This window comes from Bombina bombina, chromosome 1 (assembly GCF_027579735.1).
Source record: "Bombina bombina isolate aBomBom1 chromosome 1, aBomBom1.pri, whole genome shotgun sequence".
Lineage (NCBI taxonomy): Eukaryota > Metazoa > Chordata > Amphibia > Anura > Bombinatoridae > Bombina > Bombina bombina.
The window spans coordinates 1,001,739,896-1,001,754,654 of record NC_069499.1 but is presented as its reverse complement, the minus strand read 5'-3'; the positions used below and the strand labels follow the sequence as shown (position 1 = coordinate 1,001,754,654).

At 42.9% G+C, this 14,759-nt stretch overlaps 1 protein-coding gene across 1 annotated transcript in view; it reads left to right on the top strand.

The window, feature by feature from the left end:
* The window catches only part of E2F1 (E2F transcription factor 1), a 157,773-nt gene that overhangs the window by 127,434 nt on the left and 15,580 nt on the right, over positions 1-14,759 (top strand). Inside the window, exons 5-6 of the mRNA XM_053712844.1 lie at positions 5,793-5,907; positions 6,212-6,416. Of these exons, the coding sequence (XP_053568819.1) occupies positions 5,793-5,907; positions 6,212-6,416 (320 nt within the window). The remainder of the gene's footprint in view (positions 1-5,792; positions 5,908-6,211; positions 6,417-14,759) is intronic.

Below are 14,759 nucleotides of genomic sequence, written 5' to 3'. Positions count from 1 at the left end.
GCAGATGAATCTGCATTGAGGTATGTAGCAGTTTTTATTTTCTGAATGGAATTGATGAAAAAATCCTGCTATACCGTTATAATGACATGTATGTATACACTTCAGTATTCTGGGAATGGTTTTTCACCGGAACTACTCTGTTAAAGGTCACTAATCCTTTTAATAAATATTGTCATGTTAAACGTTTTTGCTGGAATGTAGAATCGTTTACATTACTGAGGTACTGAGTAAATAAATGTTTGGGCATTATTTTCCACTTGGCAGTTGTCTGCTTTAAATTGTGACAGTTTCGTTTCTCCTCACTGCTGTGTGTGAGGGGAGGGGCCGTTTTTGGCGCTCTTTTGCTACGCATCAAAGAATTCCAGTCAGCTACTATTATATTTCCTGCATGATCCGGTTCACTGACAGATCTCAGGGGTCTTCAAACTTCTTTGAAGGGAGGTACATTCTCTCAGCAGAGCTGTGAGAATTTTTATTGACTGTGAATAAAAACGTTACTCTATAATTTTTTATGTCAAATTTAGTTATTTACTAATGGGAACAAACCTTTGCTAAAAGTTGTGTTATTTTAAACTTGATGCTATAACTGTTTCAGTTCATTATCTCAACTGTCATTTAATCGTTTAAGTACCTCTTTGAGGCACAGTACGTTTTTGTTAAAAAAGATTATAACCAGGTTGCAAGTTATTGCTAGTGTGTTAAACATGTCTGACTCAGAGAATGATATCTGTGTCATTTGTTCCAATGCCAAGGTGGAGCCCAATAGAAATTTATGTACTAACTGTATTGATGCTACTTTAAATAAAAGTCAATCTGTACAATGTGAACAAATTTCACCAAACTGCGAGGGGAGAGTTATGCCGACTAACTCGCCTCACGCGGCAGTACCTGCATCTCCCGCCCGGGAGGTGCGTGATATTATGGCGCCTAATACATCTGGGCGGCCATTACAGATAACATTACATGATATGGCTACTGTTATGACTGAAGTTTTGTCTAAATTACCAGAACTAAGAGGCAAGCGTGATCACTCTGGGGTGAGAACAGAGTGCGCTGACAATACTAGGGCCATGTCTGATACTGCGTCACAACTTGCAGAGCATGAGGACGGAGAGCTTCATTCTGTGGGTGACGGTTCTGATCCAAACAGATTGGATTCAGATATTTCAAATTTTAAATTTAAATTGGAGAACCTCCGTGCATTACTAGGGGAGGTCTTAGCAGCTCTCAATGATTGTAACACCATTGCAATACCAGAGAAAATGTGTAGGTTGGATAAATACTTTGCGGTACCGGCGAGTACTGACGTTTTTCCTATACCTAAGAGATTAACTGAAATTGTTACTAAGGAGTGGGATAGACCCGGTGTGCCGTTCTCACCCCCTCCAATATTTAGAAAGATGTTTCCAATAGACGCCACTACTCGGGACTTATGGCAAACGGTCCCTAAGGTGGAGGGAGCAGTTTCTACTTTAGCTAAGCGTACCACTATCCCGGTGGAGGATAGCTGTGCTTTTTCAGATCCAATGGATAAAAAATTAGAGGGTTACCTTAAGAAAATGTTTGTTCAACAAGGTTTTATATTGCAACCCCTTGCATGTATCGCGCCGATTACGGCTGCGGCAGCATTTTGGATTGAGTCTCTGGAAGAGAACCTTAGTTCATCTACGCTAGACGACATTATGGACAGGCTTAGAGTCCTTAAACTAGCCAATTCATTCATTTCGGAGGCCGTAGTACATTTAACCAAACTTACGGCTAAGAACTCTGGATTCGCCATACAGGCACGTAGAGCACTGTGGCTAAAATCCTGGTCAGCTGATGTTACTTCTAAGTCTAAATTACTTAATATACCTTTCAAGGGGCAGTCTTTATTTGGGCCCGGGTTGAAAGAAATTATCGCTGACATTACAGGAGGTAAGGGCCACGCCCTACCTCAAGACAAAGCCAAAACTAAGGCTAGACAGTCTAATTTTCGTCCCTTTCGGAATTTCAAACCTGGAGCAGCGTCAACCTCCACTGCACCAAAACAGGAAGGAGCTGTTGCTCGTTACAGGCAAGGCTGGAAACCTAACCAGTCCTGGAATAAGGGCAAACAGGCCAGGAAACCTGCTGCTGCCCCAAAGACAGCATGAACCGAGAGCCCCCGATCCGGGACCGGATCTAGTGGGGGGCAGACTTTCTCTCTTCGCTCAGGCCTGGGCAAGAGATGTTCAGGATCCCTGGGCGCTGGAGATCATATCTCAGGGATACCTCCTAGACTTCAAATTATCTCCCCCAAAAGGGAGATTTCATCTGTCAAGGTTGTCAACAAACCAGATAAAGAAAGAAGCGTTTCTACGCTGTGTACAAGATCTGTTATTAATGGGAGTGATCCATCCAGTTCCGCGGTCGGAACAAGGACAAGGGTTCTACTCAAACCTGTTTGTGGTTCCCAAAAAAGAGGGGACTTTCAGGCCAATCTTAGATTTAAAGATTCTAAACAAATTCCTAAAAGTTCCATCGTTCAAAATGGAAACTATTCGGACAATCTTACCTATGATCCAAAAGGGTCAGTACATGACCACAGTGGATTTAAAAGATGCTTACCTTCACATACCGATTCACAAAGATCATCAACGGTATCTACGGTTTGCCTTCCTAGACAGGCACTACCAGTTTGTAGCTCTTCCATTCGGATTGGCTACGGCCCCAAGAATCTTCACAAAGGTTCTGGGTGCCCTTCTGGCGGTACTAAGACCGCGAGGGATTTCGGTAGCTCCGTACCTAGACGACATTCTAATACAAGCTTCAAGCTTTCAAACTGCCAAGTCTCATACAGAGTTAGTTCTGGCATTTCTAAGGTCGCATGGATGGAAAGTGAACGAAAAGAAAAGTTCTCTTTTTCCTCTCACAAGAGTTCCATTCTTGGGGACTCTTATAGATTCTGTAGAAATGAAGATTTACCTGACAGAAGACAGGTTAACAAGGCTTCAGGATGCATGCCGTGTCCTTCATTCCATTCAACACCCGTCAGTAGCTCAATGCATGGAGGTGATCGGCTTAATGGTAGCGGCAATGGACATAGTACCTTTTGCACGCCTACACCTCAGACCGCTGCAATTGTGCATGCTAAGTCAGTGGAATGGGGATTACTCAGATTTGTCCCCTACCCTGAATCTGAATCAAGAGACCAGAAATTCTCTTCTATGGTGGCTTTATCGGCCACACCTGTCCAGGGGGATGCCATTCAGCAGGCCAGACTGGACAATCGTAACAACAGACGCCAGCCTACTAGGTTGGGGCGCTGTCTGGAATTCTCTGAAGACTCAGGGATTATGGAATCAGGAGGAGTGTCTCCTTCCAATAAACATTCTGGAATTGAGGGCAGTTCTCAATGCCCTTCTAGCTTGGCCCCAATTAACAACTCAGGGGTTCATCAGGTTTCAGTCGGACAATATCACGACTGTAGCTTACATCAACCATCAGGGAGGGACAAGAAGCTCCCTAGCAATGATGGAAGTATCAAAGATAATTCGCTGGGCAGAGTCTCACTCTTGCCACCTGTCAGCAATCCACATCCCGGGAGTGGAGAACTGGGAGGCGGATTTCTTGAGTCGCCAGACTTTTCATCCGGGAGAGTGGGAACTTCATCCGGAGATTTTTGCCCAAATACTTCGACGTTGGGGCAAACCAGAGATAGATCTCATGGCGTCTCGCCAGAACGCCAAACTTCCTCACTACGGGTCCAGATCCAGGGATCCGGGAGCGGTTCTGATAGATGCTTTGACAGCACCTTGGAACTTCGGGATGGCTTATGTGTTTCCACCCTTCCCGCTGCTTCCTCGATTGATTGCGAAAATCAAACAAGAGAGAGCATCTGTGATTCTAATAGCGCCTGCATGGCCACGCAGGACTTGGTATGCAGATCTAGTGGACATGTCATCCTGTCCACCTTGGTCTCTACCTCTGAGACAGGACCTTCTGATACAGGGTCCATTCAAACATCAAAATCTAACTTCTCTGAAACTGACTGCTTGGAAATTGAACGCTTGATTTTATCAAAGCGTGGTTTTTCTGAGTCGGTTATTGATACCCTGATCCAGGCTAGGAAGCCTGTTACTAGAAAGATTTACCATAAAATATGGCGCAAATACCTATACTGGTACGAATCCAAACGTTACTCCTGGAGTAAGGTTAGGATCCCTAGGATATTGTCTTTTCTACAAGAAGGTTTAGAAAAGGGTTTATCGGCTAGTTCATTAAAGGGACAGATTTCAGCTCTGTCCATCTTGTTACACAGGCGTCTGTCAGAAAATCCAGACGTCCAGGCTTTTTGTCAAGCTTTAGCTAGGATCAAGCCTGTGTTTAAAGCCGTTGCTCCGCCATGGAGTTTAAACTTAGTTCTTAACGTTTTACAAGGTGTTCCATTTGAACCCCTTCATTCCATTGATATAAAATTGTTATCTTGGAAAGTTCTGTTTTTAATGGCTATTTCCTCGGCTCGAAGAGTCTCTGAGTTATCAGCATTACATTGTGATTCTCCTTATCTGATTTTTCATTCAGATAAGGTAGTTCTGCGTACTAAACCTGGGTTCTTACCTAAGGTAGTTACTAACAGGAATATCAATCAAGAGATTGTTGTTCCATCCTTGTGTCCAAATCCTTCTTCAAAGAAGGAACGTCTTCTACACAATCTGGATGTAGTTCGTGCCCTCAAGTTCTACTTGCAGGCAACTAAAAATTTTCGCCAAACTTCTTCCCTGTTTGTCGTTTATTCTGGACAGAGGAGAGGTCAAAAAGCTTCTGCTACCTCTCTCTCTTTTTGGCTTCGTAGCATAATACGTTTAGCCTATGAGACTGCTGGACAGCAGCCTCCTGAAAGAATTACAGCTCACTCCACTAGAGCTGTGGCTTCCACTTGGGCCTTTAAGAATGAGGCCTCTGTTGAACAGATTTGCAAGGCTGCAACTTGGTCTTCGCTTCATACTTTTTCCAAATTTTACAAATTTGACACTTTTGCTTCTTCGGAGGCTATTTTTGGGAGAAAGGTTCTTCAGGCAGTGGTTCCTTCTGTATAATGAGCCTGCCTATCCCTCCCGTCATCCGTGTACTTTTGCTTTGGTATTGGTATCCCAGAAGTAATGATGACCCGTGGACTGATCGCACATAACAGAAGAAAACATAATTTATGCTTACCTGATAAATTCCTTTCTTCTGTTGTGCGATCAGTCCACGGCCCGCCCTGTTTTTTAAGGCAGGTAAATATCTTTTAAATTATACTCCAGTCACCACTTCACCCTTGGTTACTCCTTTCTCGTTGATTCTTGGTCGAATGACTGGGACTGACGTAGAGGGGAGGAGCTATATCAGCTCTGCTGGGTGAATCCTCTTGCATTTCCTGTTGGGGAGGAGTTATATCCCAGAAGTAATGATGACCCGTGGACTGATCGCACAACAGAAGAAAGGAATTTATCAGGTAAGCATAAATTATGTTTTTTTTGTAAACTTCAGTCACCTCTGCACCTTGGCTTTTCCTTTCTCTTCCTAACTTCGGTCGAATGACTGGAGGTGGAGGGAAGGGAGAAGCTATATATATACATCTCTGCTGTGGTGCTCTTTGCCACTTGTTAGCAGGAGGATAAATCCCACAAGGATGAAATCTGTGGACTCGTCATATCGTAGAAGAAATTAATTTATCAGGTAAGCATAAATTTTCTGTTTTTTGGAGGGAAGGAGAATTCAAAGATCTCCCAGTAAAGTTTTTTTTTTTTTAGTCTTAAGCTGTAGAAACCTTAACACCAATGAAGCACTTTAGGCTATGTGACCTGTCAAGATTTGCGTAGCATTGCCGATCCATCAGAACGGATGTTAATGGTCATAAAGGCTCCCCCCGAAACACAGATGCAAGTCTCTGATCCCTCTGAGGTAATACTAGATTAGATATACATTTTCAGAAAACATACAAAATGTGCTTCAGCAAAATTAGTGGAAGTGCATTTATTTTTTTAGAGCTGAATTTTTTAATTTTATTTTTTTTAGAATGTGAGTTAAGAGTATGGTATCGGTTTAGATTTCATTGAAGTAGAAAATACCTCTAAATGCATTGCATTTAAGATTTGTAATCACAATTTATAGCATATATTTGGAGAAATAGTGGATAAAATAAGTGGGTTAAAACTAAGAATTTTCTTGTGTTATGCTGGTTTTAAGGAGATTTGTTATCTAACAGGGTCTGCAGATTTCTCTGAAAAGCACTCGTGGACCTATTGATGTGTTTCTCTGTCCAGATGATAGCTCTGGAGTTTGCAGCCCAGTCAAAAGCCCCCACAAAGTTCCTCATTATGATCAGGCTCCTATTGCCCAAGATCATGCAGGATCACCTAGTCTGAATGCTGCTCAGACTGTCTGCTCAGGACTACTTTCTTGTGAACAAGGTAAGGTCGGCAATCACACTAAGGATTATACTGCACAGTTTTTGTATGTATAACAAATTAGACAATATATTCACGATTCATTATTATTTAGGTAAACAAATTCCAAATACACAAGAGAAAATTACTATCAGGAGTAATTGAGTAGCGCTAGTCTAGCCAGATATAATGTACAAAAAATATATGTATATAAAATATACAATAATAAAAAAAAAAAAAAAAATCAACCTCAGAGTATAAGAAATAAAATATATAAATATTGTGGACAATAATAAGTATTGTTCTTAATGCTGTTCTTGGTTCTGCTGCTCAAAATACTGTAGTATAATTGCATGGAAGTATCACATAAAATAAAAATACATGTAATAAAAAATACAGATACTTATATTGTTCATATGAAGTTCATGATGAATAAATATTTTCTGAAACGCTGGAAACTCCCAATACGTTAAATCCTGCTGCTTCTCTTAAAGGGACACTGAACCCAAATTTTTTCCTTCATGATCCAGATAGAGCATGCTATTTTAAGCAACTTTCTAATTTACTTCTATTATTTTTTCTTCGTTCTCTTGCTATCTTTATTTGAAAAAGACATCTCGGCTAAGGAGCCAGCAATTTTTTGGTTCAGAACCATGGACAGCACTTTTTTATGGGTGCTGTCCAATCAGCAAGGACAATCCAGGTTGTTAACCAAAATTGGGCCGGCATCTAAACTTGCATTCTTGCTTTTCAAACAATCATACCAAGAGAATGAAGAAAATTTGATAATAGGAGTAAATTAGAAAGTTGCTTAAAATTGCATGCTCTATCTGAATCACAAAAGAAAAATTTTGGGTTCAGTGTCCCTTTAAATGGGTATATCCAGAAACCCAAACACAGTATAGCCTAAAAAAGGAGAGAAGCGCAGGACACGATTCAAGTGTAGAGCCAAACTTTAATGAAAATTACACAGGCAACAATTGTACTCGCAAGATAGCGAACAATAATAAGCACATCAAATATAGTGTATCCTCCTTAGTTCCGTTAGTTCATAGTGGGCCAAACTTTTGAAAGCTTGTGAAATCTGTTGCAGTGTGGGGCGTCTTTTTTTCCTGGTGTGTAAAAGCCACTATTGCCGCCAACATACAAGCCTCAGGATCCGATTACTACGTCAGGGTGACACCCACCCCCACCCACCCTCGGCTCTAAACCAATAGGAAATCCTCAAACAAGGTGCACTCAAATACAGCTGTGGTCTGAGACATAAAGCAATTTCTACCTCCCTTTCTTTCCTAAAAAATAATCTGGCAGCGGAAAAATCCGAATGCCTCAGATCGCAGATATATTCAGCATTCTTTTACCTACCGAATGCCGAATATATGCACACGTCTAGAATAAATTGACCTACCAGAAAGCTCCCACATCAGGCTGCTTTGACTGTTTCTTCGATTACCTTTAGCTTTAGAATGCACCTAAAATAGCTTTCATGGTGGTTTTATTTCTTCTGTTATGTGTGATCAGTCCACGGGTCATCATTACTTCTGGGATATTATCCGCTCCCCTACAGGAAGTGCAAGAGGATTCACCCAGCAGAGTTGCTATATAGCTCCTCCCCTCTACGTCACCTCCAGTCATTCTCTTGCACCCAAAGACTAGATAGGAGGTGTGAGAGGACTATGGTGATTATACTTAGTTTTTATAACTTCAATCAAAAGTTTGTTATTTTACAATAGCACCGGAGCGTGTTATTACTTCTCTGGCAGAGTTTGAAGAAGAATCTACCAGAGTTTTTCTTATGATTTTAACCGGAGTAGTTAAGATCATATTGCTGTTTCTCGGCCATCTGAGGGAGGTAAAAGCTTCAGATCAGGGGACAGCGGGCAGTTGAATCTGCATTGAGGTATGTAGCAGTTTTTATTTTCTGAATGGAATTGATGAGAAAATCCTGCCATACCGTTATAATGACATGTATGTATACTCTACACTTCAGTATTCTGGGGATGGTATTTCACCGGAATTACTCTGTAAAAGTACATTAAACCTTTTAATAGGTATTTAATTCATGTTAAACGTTTTTGCTGGAATGTAGAATCGTTTGCATTTCTGAGGTACTGAGTGAATAAATATTTGGGCATTATTTTTCCACTTGGCAGTTTGCTTGTTTTGATTCTGACAGTTTCGTTTCTCTCTCACTGCTGTGTGTGAGGGGGAGGGGCCGTTTTTGGCGCTCTTTGCTACGCATCAAAAATTTCCAGTCAATTACTCTTGTATTTTCTGCATGATCCGGTTCATCTCTAACAGAACTCAGGGGTCTTCAAACTTCTTTGAAGGGAGGTAGATTCTCTCAGCAGAGCTGTGAGACTTATGTAGTGACTGTGTTTTAAAACGTTGCTCTGTGATTTTTATGTTTAAAATTTAATTAGTGTTACTTTACTAATGGGAACAAACCTTTGCTAACAAGTTGTGTTGTTTTTAAAGAGTGATGCTATAACTGTTTTTTTTTCAGTTCATTATTTCAACTGTCATTTAATCGTTTAGTGCTTCTTTGCGGCACAGTACGTTTTTTGTTAAATAAGATTGTAACCAAGTTGCATGTTTATTGCTAGTGTGTTAAAACATGTCTGATTCAGAGGAAGATACCTGTGTCATTTGTTCCAATGCCAAGGTGGAGCCCAATAGAAATTTATGTACTAACTGTATTGATGCTACTTTAAATAAAAGCCAATCTGTACAAATTGAACAAATTTCACCAAACAGCGAGGGGAGAGTTATGCCGTCTAACTCGCCTCACGTGTCAGTACCTGCGTCTCCCGCCCGGGAGGTGCGTGATATTATGGCGCCTAGTACATCTGGGCAGCCATTACAGATAACATTACAAGATATGGCTACTGTTATGACTGAAGTTTTGGCTAAGTTACCAGAACTAAGAGGCAAGCGTGATCACTCTGGGGTGAGAACAGAGTGCGCTGATAATTCTAGGGCCATGTCTGATACTGCGTCACAGCTTGCAGAGCATGAGGACGGAGAGCTTCATTCTGTAGGTGACGGTTCTGATCCAAGCAGATTGGATTCAGATATTTCAAATTTTAAATTTAAATTGGAAAACCTCCGTGTATTACTAGGGGAGGTCTTAGCGGCTCTTAACGATTGTAACACTGTTGCAATACCAGAGAAAATGTGTAGGTTGGATAAATACTTTGCGGTACCGGCGAGTACTGACGTTTTTCCTATACCTAAGAGATTAACTGAAATTGTTACTAAGGAGTGGGATAGACCCGGTGTGCCGTTCTCACCCCCTCCAATATTTAGAAAGATGTTTCCAATAGACGCCACCACACGGGACTTATGGCAAACGGTCCCTAAGGTGGAGGGAGCAGTTTCTACTTTAGCTAAGCGCACCACTATCCCGGTGGAGGATAGCTGTGCTTTTTCAGATCCTATGGATAAAAAATTAGAGGGTTACCTTAAGAAAATGTTTGTTCAACAAGGTTTTATATTGCAACCCCTTGCATGCATCGCGCCGATTACGGCTGCGGCAGCATTTTGGATTGAGTCTCTGGAAGAGAACCTTAGTTCCGCTACGCTGGACGACATTACGGACAGGCTTAGAGTCCTTAAACTAGCTAATTCATTCATTTCGGAGGCCGTAGTACATTTAACCAAACTTACGGCTAAGAATTCAGGATTCGCCATTCAGGCACGTAGGGCGCTGTGGCTAAAATCCTGGTCGGCTGATGTAACTTCTAAGTCCAAATTACTTAATATACCTTTCAAGGGGCAAACTTTATTTGGGCCCGGTTTGAAAGAAATTATCGCTGACATTACAGGAGGTAAGGGCCACGCTCTACCTCAAGACAAAGCCAAAGCTAAGGCTAGACAGTCTAATTTTCGTCCCTTTCGGAATTTCAAAGCAGGTGCAGCATCAACTTCCACTGCACCAAAACAGGAAGGAGCTGTTGCTCGTTACAGACAAGGCTGGAAACCTAACCAGTCCTGGAATAAGGGCAAGCAGGCCAGAAAACCTGCTGCTGCCCCTAAGACAGCATGAACCGAGGGCCCCCGATCCGGGACCGGATCTAGTGGGGGGCAGACTCTCTCTCTTCGCCCAGGCTTGGGCAAGAGATGTCCAGGATCCCTGGGCGCTAGAGATCATATCTCAGGGATACCTTCTAGACTTCAAATTATCTCCCCCAAGAGGGAGATTTCATCTGTCAAGGTTGTCAACAAACCAAATAAAGAAAGACGCGTTTCTACGCTGTGTACAAGATCTATTATTAATGGGAGTGATCCATCCGGTTCCGCGGTCGGAACAAGGACAAGGGTTTTACTCAAACCTGTTTGTGGTTCCCAAAAAAGAGGGAACTTTCAGGCCAATCTTGGATTTAAAGATCCTAAACAAATTCCTAAGAGTTCCATCGTTCAAAATGGAAGCTATTCGGACAATCTTACCCATGATCCAAAAGGGTCAGTACATGACCACAGTAGATTTAAAGGATGCTTACCTTCACATACCGATTCACAAAGATCATTACCGGTATCTAAGGTTTGCCTTCTTAGACAGGCATTACCAGTTTGTAGCCCTTCCATTCGGATTGGCTACGGCTCCAAGAATCTTCACAAAGGTTCTGGGTGCCCTTCTAGCGGTTCTGAGACCGCGAGGAATTTCGGTAGCTCCGTACCTAGACGACATTCTGATACAAGCTTCAAGCTTTCAAACTGCCAAGTCTCATACAGAGTTAGTTCTGGCATTTCTAAGGTCGCATGGATGGAAAGTGAACGAAAAGAAGAGTTCTCTCTTGCCTCTCACAAGAGTTCCATTCTTGGGGACTCTTATAGATTCTGTAGAAATGAAGATTTATCTGACAGAAGACAGATTAACAAAGCTTCTAAATACATGCCGTGTCCTTCATTCCATTCAACTCCCGTCAGTAGCTCAATGCATGGAGGTGATCGGCTTAATGGTAGCAACAATGGACATAGTACCCTTTGCACGCCTACATCTCAGACCGCTGCAATTGTGCATGCTGAGTCAGTGGAATGTGGATTACTCAGATTTGTCCCCCACTCTGAATCTGGATCAAGAGACCAGAAACTCTCTTCTATGGTGGCTTTCTCGGCCACATCTGTCCAGGGGGATGCCGTTCAGCAGGCCGGACTGGACAATTGTAACAACAGACGCCAGCCTTCTAGGTTGGGGCGCTGTCTGGAATTCTCTGAAGGCTCAGGGACAATGGAGTCAGGAGGAAAGTCTCCTGCCAATAAACATTCTGGAATTGAGAGCAGTTCTCAATGCCCTTCTAGCTTGGCCCCAGTTAAAGACTCGGGGGTTCATCAGGTTTCAGTCGGACAACATCACGACTGTAGCTTACATCAACCATCAGGGAGGGACAAGAAGCTCCCTAGCAATGATAGAAGTATCAAAGATAATTCGCTGGGCAGAGTCTCACTCTTGCCACCTGTCAGCAATCCACATCCCGGGAGTGGAGAACTGGGAGGCGGATTTCTTGAGTCGCCAGACTCTTCATCCGGGGGAGTGGGAACTTCATCCGGAGGTCTTTGCCCAAATACTTCGACGTTGGGGCAAACCAGAGATAGATCTCATGGCGTCTCGCCAGAACGCCAAACTTCCTCGCTACGGATCCAGATCCAGGGATCCGGGAGCGGTTCTGATAGATGCTTTGACAGCACCTTGGAACTTCAGGATGGCTTATGTGTTTCCACCCTTCCCGCTGCTTCCTCGATTGATTGCCAAGATCAAACAGGAGAGAGCATCAGTGATTCTAATAGCGCCTGCATGGCCGCGCAGGACTTGGTATGCAGATCTAGTGGACATGTCATCCTGTCCGCCTTGGTCTCTACCTCTAAGACAGGACCTTCTGATTCAGGGTCCATTCAAACATCAAAGTCTAACTTCTCTGAAGCTGACTGTTCGGAAATTGAACGCTTGATTTTTTGATTGAACGTGGTTTTTCTGAGTCGGTTATTGATACCCTGATACAGGCTAGGAAGCCTGTTACCAGAAAGATTTACCATAAAATATGGCGTAAATACCTATACTGGTGTGAATCCAAAGATTACTCCTGGAGTAAGGTTAGGATTCCTAGGATATTGTCTTTTCTACAAGAAGGTTTAGAAAAGGGTTTATCGGCTAGCTCATTAAAGGGACAGATCTCAGCTCTGTCCATCTTGTTACACAGGCGTCTGTCAGAAAATTCAGACATCCAGGCCTTTTGTCAGGCTTTAGCTAGGATCAAGCCTGTGTTTAAAACTGTTGCTCCGCCATGGAGTTTAAACTTAGTTCTTAACGTTTTACAGGGTGTTCCGTTTGAACCCCTTCATTCCATTGATATAAAATTGTTATCTTGGAAAGTTCTATTTTTAATGGCTATTTCCTCGGCTCGAAGAGTCTCTGAGTTATCAGCCCTACATTGTGATTCTCCTTATCTGATCTTTCACTCAGACAAGGTAGTTCTGCGTACTAAACCTGGGTTCTTACCTAAGGTTGTCTCTAACAGGAATATCAATCAAGAGATTGTTGTTCCATCCTTGTGTCCATATCCTTCTTCAAAGAAGGAACGTCTTCTACACAATCTGGATGTAGTTCGTGCCCTCAAGTTCTACTTGCAGGCAACTAAAGATTTTCGCCAAACTTCTTCCCTGTTTGTCGTTTATTCTGGACAGAGGAGAGGTCAAAAAGCTTCTGCTACCTCTCTCTCTTTTTGGCTTCGTAGCATAATACGTTTAGCCTATGAGACTGCTGGACAGCAGCCTCCTGAAAGAATTACAGCTCATTCCACTAGAGCTGTGGCTTCCACTTGGGCCTTTAAGAATGAGGCCTCTGTTGAACAGATTTGCAAGGCTGCAACTTGGTCTTCGCTTCATACTTTTTCCAAATTTTACAAATTTGACACTTTTGCTTCTTCGGAGGCTATTTTTGGGAGAAAGGTTCTTCAGGCAGTGGTTCCTTCTGTATAATGAGCCTGCCTATCCCTCCCGTCATCCGTGTACTTTTGCTTTGGTATTGGTATCCCAGAAGTAATGATGACCCGTGGACTGATCACACATAACAGAAGAAAACATAATTTATGCTTACCTGATAAATTCCTTTCTTCTGTTGTGTGATCTGTCCACGGCCCGCCCTGTTTTTTAAGGCAGGTACATATTTTTTAAATTATAATTCAGTCACCACTACACCCTTGGCTTCTCCTTTCTCGTTGGTCTTTGGTCGAATGACTGGAGGTGACGTAGAGGGGAGGAGCTATATAGCAACTCTGCTGGGTGAATCCTCTTGCACTTCCTGTAGGGGAGCAGATAATATCCCAGAAGTAATGATGACCCGTGGACTGATCACACAACAGAAGAAAGGAATTTATCAGGTAAGCATAAATTATGTTATTCAATGCTCTTCTAGCTTGGCCTCAGTTAGCAACACTGAGGTTCATCAGATTTCAGTCGGACAACATCACGACTGTGGCTTACATCAACCATCAAGGGGGAACCAGGAGTTCCCTAGCGATGTTGGAAGTCTCGAAGATAATTCGCTGGGCAGAGTCTCACTCTTGCCACCTGTCGGCGATCTACATCCCAGGCGTGGAGAACTGGGAGGCGGATTTTCTAAGTCGCCAGACTTTTCATCCGGGGGAGTGGGAACTTCACCCGGAAGTATTTGCTCAACTGATTCGTCGTTGGGGCAAACCGGATCTGGATCTCATGGCATCTCGCCAGAACGCCAAGCTTCCTTGTTACGGATCCAGGTCCAGGGACCCGGGAGCGGTGCTGGTAGATGCACTAGCAGCCCCTTGGGTTTTCAACATAGCTTATGTGTTTCCACCTTTTCCGTTGCTACCTCGACTGATTGCCAGGATCAAACAGGAGAGAGCATCGGTGATTCTGATAGCGCCTGCGTGGCCACGCAGGACCTGGTATGCAGACCTAGTGGACATGTCGTCCTGTCCACCATGGTCTCTACCCCTGAGGCAGGACCTTCTAATTCAGGGTCCTTTCAACCATCCAAACCTAATTTCTCTGAGGCTGACTGCTTGGAAATTGAACGCTTGATTCTATCAAAGCGTGGGTTTTCGGATTCGGTTATTGATACATTAATACAGGCTCGGAAACCTGTTACCAGAAAAATTTACCATAAGATATGGCGTAAATATTTATATTGGTCTGAATCCAAGAGTTACTCATGGAGTAAGGTTAGGATTCCTAGGATATTGTCCTTTCTACAAGAGGGTTTAGTAAAGGGCTAGTTCACTAAAGGGACAGATTTCTGCTCTGTCTATTCTTTTACACAAGCGTCTGGCAGAGAATCCAGACGTACAGGCTTTTTGTCAGGCTTTGGCTAGGATTAAGCCTGTGTTTAAA